Source organism: Pseudochaenichthys georgianus, chromosome 21 (genome assembly GCF_902827115.2).
Source record: "Pseudochaenichthys georgianus chromosome 21, fPseGeo1.2, whole genome shotgun sequence".
In the NCBI taxonomy this organism is placed as follows: domain Eukaryota; kingdom Metazoa; phylum Chordata; class Actinopteri; order Perciformes; family Channichthyidae; genus Pseudochaenichthys; species Pseudochaenichthys georgianus.
Window position 1 is genome coordinate 34,180,547 of NC_047523.1, and position 10,141 is coordinate 34,190,687.

Here is a 10,141-nt window from a genome sequence, read left to right on the forward strand (position 1 = left end):
TAACTGTAGCTGCCGGGCTAACAGAGCTAAACACAGCACCAGCCGGATTGTGATAAACAAATAACAACATTTGCAAAGGGGCCATTAAATGTTGACTTTGTGCAAGTAGAATTTAAGAAAACACTGAACCCTGAATCTCTGTGTGTATGTGTGGATAGTATGTATCATTCAATTTGAATGCCTCACACGTAAACAAACCAGCGTGCAGCCAGTTAGCCACCGCCCGATTTGAAGCGAGTCAAACTCCCCTGCTGTGATCTCACAGCGAGCAGATGATGTTCACTGACTGTAACTAATAAACCCTTTAAATGTATTCATAGCAGCACATGATCAGAGGTACCAGTGTTAGTACTAGAGGATTAACATTAGTCCACGTTACTGACAGAGTGATCTTATTATTTAAACAGCAGCCTCTATCATCAGCTTTAATCCCGCAGCATAGCCTACTCTGATTTTAATGAGACACCGCTGTCCAAACTGCAGCTTGGTGAGATTAGCAATATTAAACCCTATAAACAAAAACACAGAACATAATTACAATTCATCCAAACTCTCTCTCCCTCTCTGAGGTGCAGTGCTTATTTTGCAGGTTAATCTGGCTCTAAGCCTGGAGGAAACAGTGCGTGTGTGTGTGTGTGTGTGTGTGTGTGTGTGTGTGTGTGTGTGTGTGTGTGTGTGTGTGTGTGTGTGTGTGTGTGTGTGTGTGTGTGAGTTGGTGTGTGTGTGTGTGTGTGTGTGTGCGTGTGCGTGTGCGTGTGCGTGTGTGTGTGTGTGTGTGTGTGTGTGTGTGTGTGTGTGTGTGTGTGTGTGTATTAATGGATTACAGTTCATTCATCTATGTAAGGTTTCTGTACACAAAGCACTAAAACATACTTATCCATCTCCATCTGCGTGCCAACAAAATCATACTTAGATGTACACACAAATGAAACCTCTGTAATGGCAACCATAAGTACTCATTCATGTAAGTCCTCCCTAGTGGAGGACATCTGTGGTGAGAAGAGGTCTGTTTTTCAAGTTTCTCCTCAGGGTGAAATGAGCTCTCTGCTCACAGCTTTACCCTCAATGTCAAATCTGTTGTCAGGGTGAAATGAGGTCTAGTCGGAGTGAAATAAGAGTGCTTTCTTGAGTGAAATGACTTACTGTAAGGGCTTAATATGCTTCAAAGAAACAGGTGTAAGTAGAGATGCACCCGTCCGAGTCAGCAGATCGGCTTCAATACTGACCTCCTTTGTCAGATCAGGAATCGACCAGCAATCCACATTAAATACAGTTTTGTCATCATTGTTTTTATGAGACTCATTGTTTCCTGTATCAGAACATTCATTCAGTCGCAGAGAGCTGCTGACTTGTTGTTTCTGTACGCAGCAATCCATTTCATCATTTTGGTTCTTATTAAAAATCATTCTTATAACTTCCACAGAGTAAGGTAAGCAGATTTGGGGAGTTGGGAGTACTATTGGATCAGTACTCAGAGGGTAGTAATATTGTTTCTGGCAAAGCTTCAGATACTATAGGTACATGGAGAAGGGAAACCGTCTGAAGAGGTTGGATATTTGTACTCAAATTGTCACATATTACCTGAGTTACGGCCCCTACACACGGCGGCGTGCGTTGCCGCTTCAACGCTTCTGCCCATTCACTTTGAATGGGGTGACGTCACGATTCGCCGAACTGCATTGTGGGAGCAAAGCGTAGCTTCTCTCGAGGTGCTCGCTGCAAAAGTAGAGCAATGTTCTACTTTTGCCGCCTCGACGGAGGCGTCAGCCAATCAAATCCCTCGTATGTAAATCTGACAGTACAAGCACTAGCCAATCAAACCGGGTGTATGTTGGGAGAGCCAGACCGCAGTTATTTCCCATGTGTCAAAAAATGGAGGAGAAAATGATCGTGGCGGTAGGGAACATACAGGGACACAAACCGGAGGAGCCAGGCATGGGGGGAGGTGGCAGAGACAGTGGGTGAAACTGGTAGGTTTTCGCTTGTTTGGGGAGTTTATATCCAGTGTACTTCGTTTGAATGGACAGCTAGCAAGCATAGCCAGTATATTTAGCCAGCATGGATGTAGCATGAATGCTTTGCTTTGTATGTCCGGGGCGGGACATTCATGTGGTTGGTTGTTGGTCGGGTTGCTCGCGTTGACTCCCCAAGCTCAAGACACGCCCACCGCCAAGCGGCAACGCACGCCGCCGTGTGTAGGGGCCGTTAAGGTGATGGAATTGGCATGGGAAAAGATCAAAGTTGGACTACTGATCAGGAGATCCTAAAGCGGGTGAACTGAATATGTCGAAAGGGAAAGAGGTGTACATGCAGCCGAATTATCCTCCAAAACATTTCTGATGTCTTTGAAGTCTTCATGGGATGAATTGTACCAATCAGGATGCATGCACACTCTCTCTTCAAGCTGATTCGTATGCTCAATGTGGCTCTTCACAGGAAAGGTGACAGAAATTGTTGCAAGGAATGATTTAAAAAAAATGACTTCCACCCCTTGGCACACCTGGCCAAGAGGGCATGGTTGTCGTGTTCCTTACTAAACTTCCCTTCGAACGGCATGCCACTGAGGCCGCCATCTTTTGTCCTTTCTAAACATCTCCTCAGCTACAGACATTACTCTTGGCACTCAGCAGATTAGATGAGAAAATTAACTCTCGTCACAGCGAGTGTTTGATTCCCTCCACAGCTGGAGTATGAAGAGCACGCCCCGAGATTCAATTTCAATAAGCAGCTATAGATGCCAAACAGTAACAGCGTGATGGCAGGCAATATTCTATGGAGAAGATTTATCACACATTTATAAGAAGCAGCATTGAGAAGGAATCTGCTGCTTGGACTAGATAGGGGACGATATGGAAGTAATAATTATTGCAATTCACAATATTATTCTGAACATGATCAAAATATGCTTAAAACTCTGCTTAAAAACACATACTGGATACTCGATAATATAATCTTTAATACACATATATGAGTTTATCTTCCACTTCTCTGCTATGATTCTGAGCTGTTGAGTGTTTTTTATCACAATCCATGCCAAAGGTCTTTAACTCCCAGCATGCTTCACTTCACCTGTTCATAACCCAGCAGATATATTAATGGCATCCCTGAGTGAGTCCTGCTGGTTCTGTCTGTTATTCTAATAAAAAGAGAAAATAGTGATTTAGCGATGTTGCTTAGCAACAGCAGCCGCTATTGACAGACAGCTGGCGTCAGTTGTCTGATAAACACTCACACACTGCTCTCTGATTGCGTGCATGATGGTATGAATGTGTGTGTGTGTGTGTGTGTGTGTGTGTGTGTGTGTGTGTGTGTGTGTGTGTGTGTGTGTGTGTGTGTGTGTGTGTGTGTGTGTGTGTGTGTGTGTGTGTGTGTGTGTGTGTGTGTGTGTGTGTGTGTGTGTGTGTGTGTGTGTGTCACTTCCCCTTTCCGTCTGATCAATTAGGATCCTATTTATAAACCGCTGATTAGCATAACATGTAACAGCCACGCCGCCTGCACTTTCCTGTGTGTGTGTGTGTGTGTGTGTGTGTGTGTGTGTGTGTGTGTGTGTGTGTGTGTGTGTGTGTGTGTGTGTGTGTGTGTGTGTGTGTGTGTGTGTGTGAGCGTGTGTGTGTGTGACTCTTTTTTTCCCCTTCTTTGAAATTACCAGCTGTTGCTTTCTAAAAAACATGAGGATTCAGAGTGTCTAATTTGTATTACTTGTTTTTAATCTTCTCTCAGTTCAACCACCATCTCCTATACATACAACATGACATAAGTATAAAAATAAGCTTTTCAAAACAAATTAACTTTCTGGAAAAGGTCACTTAAATAAACACAAATTTGAGTTTAAAAAAACATTTTGATCAATACAACACATGAACACTTCACAGTAGAAGTGCAAATATGAATATAAACGGTCGCTGTCTTTGTAAGGATTCTCATCTTTTCAAACTGGAATTGGCCTCGTAAATATGGCGTGTGTGAGCTCAAGGACTAATAATAAAAAATGGCGAATGGCGTGCCGTGAGCCAGAACAGTGATTTAATAATCCAGTCGATCAGGTTTCAGTGCAGCTCAGCTGAAGTTGACCTCACTCTCGTTAAGTTCTCCTGCAGCACTCTCACTCCTGTGTCACCGTGTCTCTATCCACTGGTTCACCCAAATCTATTTTCCCTCGTATACACACTCATCAGAAACTAGCAAGGTTTAGTGTTTTTGAGGGATGCTTGTTTTGCAGAACTATCCTCGAATACTAAATTCATCACTTCATACCAGATTACTTTCCATTGCTTCAATGTGTCCTCACAATGTGCTCCCTCACCCTCTGTCTGAAACCAGAGCCCATTCTGCTCTGATTGGTTAGCTGGCGGGCTCTGTTGTGATTGGTCATCAGCTTGTTCCCTTAGCATATCACTTAGAATGTGTCGGCCCTAGCCAATAGAAGCGCAAGTGTTATACAGTAGTGATGTCACTATGATACAGAAGTAAAGAAAGGAGTCCAATGGAGGTGTTTCAGGCAGTGGGGGAGTGTGTGGGAGAGAAACACCCTCTGGAGGGAACATAGGGATTGTAGCCTTTACAGACCATTTACATGCACACAAACCTATATGAACACAGAGCAGGGGCCAAATCCGGCCCGCGACTTCATTTTATGTGGCCCACAAGAGCTTGCAAAGAATATAATGCGTTTATTATACGGTTACAGGCCACTTTACAGTTTATCTATATATGTTCATTTTAATTCATTTATCCTTAATTGTATTAATCTGTGTGAATCTGCTGTCCTGTTTTTCAATGTCACCCTGTTGCTGTTAAACTATTGAATTTCCCCACAGGGATTAATAAAGGTCCATATTCCATCTTATCTTATTTTACAGAAGTACGTTGTAAATAAACTACCATCCCTACATCCCACAATGCATCTCATTTTGTGACATGCGCACTGAAGAGACTTCTGCTTTCAGACGTAGTTAATTATGAAGTTATTACCCTATCCAATAAAACTCCAATGCAGAGGCAGTAATATAATATAATACATTATTTCATATATATATTATGTATTTATATATGTATATTTATATAGTTACAACCGGCCGTTTGAGTGCAACCATAATGCTAATGTGGCCCACGATGAAATTGAGTTTGACACCCCTGCACTAGAGGAAAGGGAAAACCCCAAAAAGCAGAATTATACAATAGTCATCTTATGTCGCATTTTCCTCATTATCTGACATTGAATCAGTCCCGCAAGAGAAAATATCATAAATGAAACTATTGCCAAAGCATCATGTAATCGGCAGAGGTGTACAGGAAGCACGTGGAGGACAGCACGAGGCTCACATGTGTGTCCAATGCCATTACCAAGTCTGACAGCAGACTGAATTCAGCTCTGAGAGAAGCAGCGCTCCACACGGCAGCAAAGGAAGTGATGTCAAATGAAAAATATATGGTGGGTTTATTTTACGAGACAATGTCCGGATCATTCAAACTGCTGATTAACCGCGGGGTATATTATCAGATTGATTGGCAGATACTCAATAATGTGGAATTAGTTTCAGGGATGAAGAAGTGATTTCCACTGAGTGGTTCTCTGATGGAGACAGAGCCCTCTGCTCCCCTCTCACACGCAGCGCTGCATTTTAATGTGCAGGTAGCTTTGTGGTTTTTAAATATCAGACGGAATCACATTTAGCTCCCGTACGTGAATCCTTTCCTCATGAGAAAGTGTTCCTACCTCAAGGAAGACTACACAGCACAGACACTGATGAAAGCCAGGGTGTGTCTCAAGCCCTGCTGAACATGTAATGACTTTATACTTGAAAGGGGGGGGGGGGGGGGGGGGGGCATGCTTTTAGAGACCTGAGTTTTATGACTTGCTGAACACCAAGTGTGGTGACATTTTATGGAGCCTCTTCTCAGCACTGCGGTAAACGGACATTATGAAAAAGACAATGTAATTATAATGGCTCCCTGTATTACAGTGATAGGCCTCCCTGCTCTTTTTTCTCTTTGGGATGATGTAATATCACGAAACTTAAAGTGTCAACACAAAATGTACATTTGAAGGTTAACTTAACAAAATAAACAATAGTTTGATAAGAAGATCAATAGAAAACGATTTAAATAATAGATAAAATGTTGTAACGAAGGAAAATTCCAAATATTTGCTTATAAAACGGAATATTTGGTAAGACAGACATTTTCATAAAAGTATTGATATAATGTCATTAAACCATGATTCAAAAATAAGTAGTTGAAGCCCTGCAATAAACATCAACACAAAAACAGACAGGTACGAGATCATTCATCCGTAATGAAATGTATTTATGACTTGTCTTTACCGTAATTTGAAAGGCTGTTCCGTACTTTATAAATACTATGTTACCTGATAGGATGAACATGATTTATAGAAAAATGCGAGGCAACTATCGACCATATCTTTGCATTGATGCGATCGAAGACACGTCATCTTGTTCAGCTGTCCATCAGCAGCACTACAGCAGCGTTCAACATGAACTACTGGTTGCTTCTTCATCACCGTTCTCTGGGGCTCACACTTGACTTCCCTCCTACAGATGTTCTAACCACATTTCAATGACTGACTTTTCCAGCACAGCTTTCATCGTCTGTAAGGATGAGTCAACATGTCCGTCCGCTGGATACGCTCCGAATGACGCTCACTGAATATTACAGAAAAACAGAGAGGAGGAGATACTGTGTGTGTGGTGTGTGTGTGTGTGTGTGTGTGTGTGTGTGTGTGTGTGTGTGTGTGTGTGTGTGTGTGTGTGTGTGTGTGTGTGTGTGTGTGTGTGTGTGTGTGTGTGTGTGTGTGTGTGTGTGTGTGTGTGTGTGTGTGTGTGTGTGTGTGTGTGTGTGTGTGTGTGTGTGTGTGTGTGTGTGTGTGTGTGTGTGTGTGTGTGTGTGTGTTATTTAATAAAGCACCTTGGCAGGGCTGTTCATGATAAAGTTATTGAACCAAATTACACTGACAGATAGTCAGGGTTTGTCCCCCTCTAGCACCTCTGCTGTGTGTGTGTACGTGTGTGTGTGTGTGCGTGCGTGCGTGCGTGTGTGTGTGTGTGTGTGTGTGTGTGTGTGTGTGTGTGTGTGTGTGTGTGTGTGTGTGTGTGTGTGTGTGTGTGTGTGTGTGTGTGTGTGTGTGTGTGATAATGTGTCACTACTGTGTCCTAATCTGATAAAACGTATCTTATTGCTTTTCCCAGTATACTGTCTGACAATTCTACCCAGCAGTACCTTTTTCTCCTTAAATCTCTCTACTGACAAACATTGTAAACTATGTTGTAAAAAATGTGTCCGATCTTGTTCATTTCAACATGTCTACTTGGAAAAAATATGTATAAAAAAATACCCCCAAGTTTAGCCCAAGTTCCCAGAATGCAATGTGACATGTGTTTACCGACCAACTGTCCACAAACTGAAGACATCTATTAATCTTATATTACAAAGAAAAGCAGCAAAGCACTGGCATTGATTATGTGGTGGTTTCGGTGGAGGGGTTGAATCACTTATCAGAAAGTCTGCTGAGGGTTTTGTTGTTGTTACTAATTGGTTCATTGTTGCAGCAATTGTAAAACAAACAAACAGAAACATTGTCTGGTTTCAGCATCTCACATCTAGCTGACATAGAGAGGCTCTGATCTGTTTTTCATATCTCTGCAGAAGACACATTCTGGATTGCTGCTCAGGACAGAATAAGCAGATTGACCAGAAGATTAATCAATGATGCCAGCAGCAGCTGTGTGTTAGCCATAATGCTCTAGTAGAAGTGTCACACACACACACACACACACACACACACACACACACCAAATTGCTGTGAGTTTGAGAGGCTATAGCATGGAACACGAACACACACACACACACACACACACACACACACGCACACACACATACACACACACACACACGCACACGCACACAATTCTGCCTTCCACCGTATCAACACTTTCTCTCACCTTCTGACCATTTTAGATGCAGCTCAGTCAGAATGAACAATCAGCTGCTGGCTACTTTTTATCTAAATGCATCAGCACATGACACGCACAACAGACACGAACACACATACACACTGACACACACAACAGACACGAAGTCACGAACACACACACACACACACACACACACACACACACACACACACACACACACACACACACACACACACACACACACAAGTGTCTGCTCTACATAAACCGTCTGATGTAATTCCTCCATGATTCCCCTTTCTTTTGTAGAGACCATCCTCAGCATCAGACACATGAGCCCACAGCATTGCATACAACACACACACACACACACACACACACACACACACACACACACACACACACACACACACACACACACACACACACCAGCACAAGCACAAGCACGCGCACACACACACTCTGTAAATGCATGTTAAACATTAATAAGAGGCATGCAGAGCAGCTTTTATCATGTTTTAATTCTATATTCCGTGTTTGGTTCCCATCAGCCCAGCAGTGCCTGTGACAGCAGCTCCTCCGCGGTTTTCTGCAGATGTCTGCTGTTTGGGTTCTTGTGTTTCTCCAGACGTCTCCCGGTGACATTCACACACTCTCATGGGGCTTTTGTGGCGCGTTTGGTGTTGTTTTGCAGCATGTGTGTCCCCTACCTGTTTTGTAGAAGGCATCAGTGTCGGGGTCGCTCGGCGCCTCCTCGGCCGCTTCTGCAGGGTTCATATCGGAATCCGGTTCAATACAATCCTCCGACAAAGAAAGACAGAAATCAAGCGTCCGGAAAATCCTCGCGTGTTTATTCCTCACATGTTCCTCTCCGTTTCTCTGTGTCTCCCTCCATCCCCCCTCCTCGCTGGGTTTCTTTCTTTCTGTCGCCCTCTCGGTTTGTTTGGTGTTTCAGGGCTGGCTTCGTTCCTCTCTATTGTTCCCGGTCCAACCTCCCTCTCTCTCTGTCCGCCAGGGTCTCTCTCCCTCCCTCCTTCTTCCCCGTACCTCCCCTCCCTCTCTGCCTCACTCTCAATTCAATCCATTGCCCTTTATTAGCAAGACAGATTGTGTTTTTTATAAAGCATTTATGTATTCATTCCAAGCACAAACATCAGTTATATTAGTATTGTAAGTTTTTTATATATATATATAATTATTATTTTTATTTTATTTTTTCATAGACTATTTTATGTATTTATTTTCTATTTGTATTATTATTATTATTATTATTTGTAATTAAAATGTGTCATGATGGGGGCGTTATAAATTAAGATGGGGCAATATGCCACACATGGATGACATATTGTTAAAGCACCTAGAGCTGCATCCTGTGTATGACAAGTGCTATACAAAGAAGCTTTATTATTATTTTTGATATGTATATATATTTATTATTATTTTTGTTTAAATAAATGTATTATTATTATTATTAAAATGTATCATGATGGTGGCAAAAAAGGGAACCAATGTGGGGTTACAATGTTATAAATGTCACAACTATCCTGTGATTCACAATATTATCCCAATGAATGACTCTAAGGTAGACAGATAGATGGAAGGATGGATAGATGGATGGATGGATGGATGGATGGATGGATAGATGGATGGATGGATGGATAGATGGATGGATAGATGGATGGATGGATGGATGGATGGATAGATGGATGGATGGATGGATAGATGGATGGATGGATGGATGGAAGGATGGATGGATGGATGGATGGATGGAAGGATGGATGGAAGGAAGGATGGATGGATGGATAGATGGAAGGATGGATGGATGGATGGATGGATAGATGGAAGGATGGATGGGTGGATGGATGGATGGATGGATGGAAGGATGGAAGGATGGATGGATAGATGGAAGGATGGATGGATGGATAGATGGAAGGATGGATGGATGGATGGATGGAAGGATGGATGGATGGATAGATGGAAGGATGGATGGATGGATGGATAGATGGATAGATGAAAGGATGGAAGGATGGATGGATGGATGGATGGATGGAAGGATGGATGGATGGATGGATGGATGGAATGGAAGGATGGATGGAATGGATGGATAGATGGATGGATGGATAGAAAGATAGATAGATAGATAGATAGATAGATAGATAGATAGATAGATAGATAGATAGATAGATAGATAGATAGATAGATAGATAGATAGA

At 42.5% G+C, this 10,141-nt stretch overlaps 1 protein-coding gene across 3 annotated transcripts in view; it reads right to left on the reverse strand.

The window, feature by feature from the left end:
• kalrna (kalirin RhoGEF kinase a) overlaps positions 1–8,919 on the reverse strand; it is a 152,441-nt gene extending 143,522 nt beyond the window's left edge. For all 3 annotated transcript variants that reach the window (XR_011645145.1, XM_034110128.2, XM_034110126.2), the window contains exon 1: positions 8,639–8,919. Coding sequence is in view for 2 of the 3 variants with exons in the window: in XM_034110128.2 (XP_033966019.1) it covers positions 8,639–8,705 (67 nt within the window). In the remaining variant the exon portion in view is untranslated. The remainder of the gene's footprint in view (positions 1–8,638) is intronic.
• Positions 8,920–10,141: the final 1,222 nt, after the last annotated feature.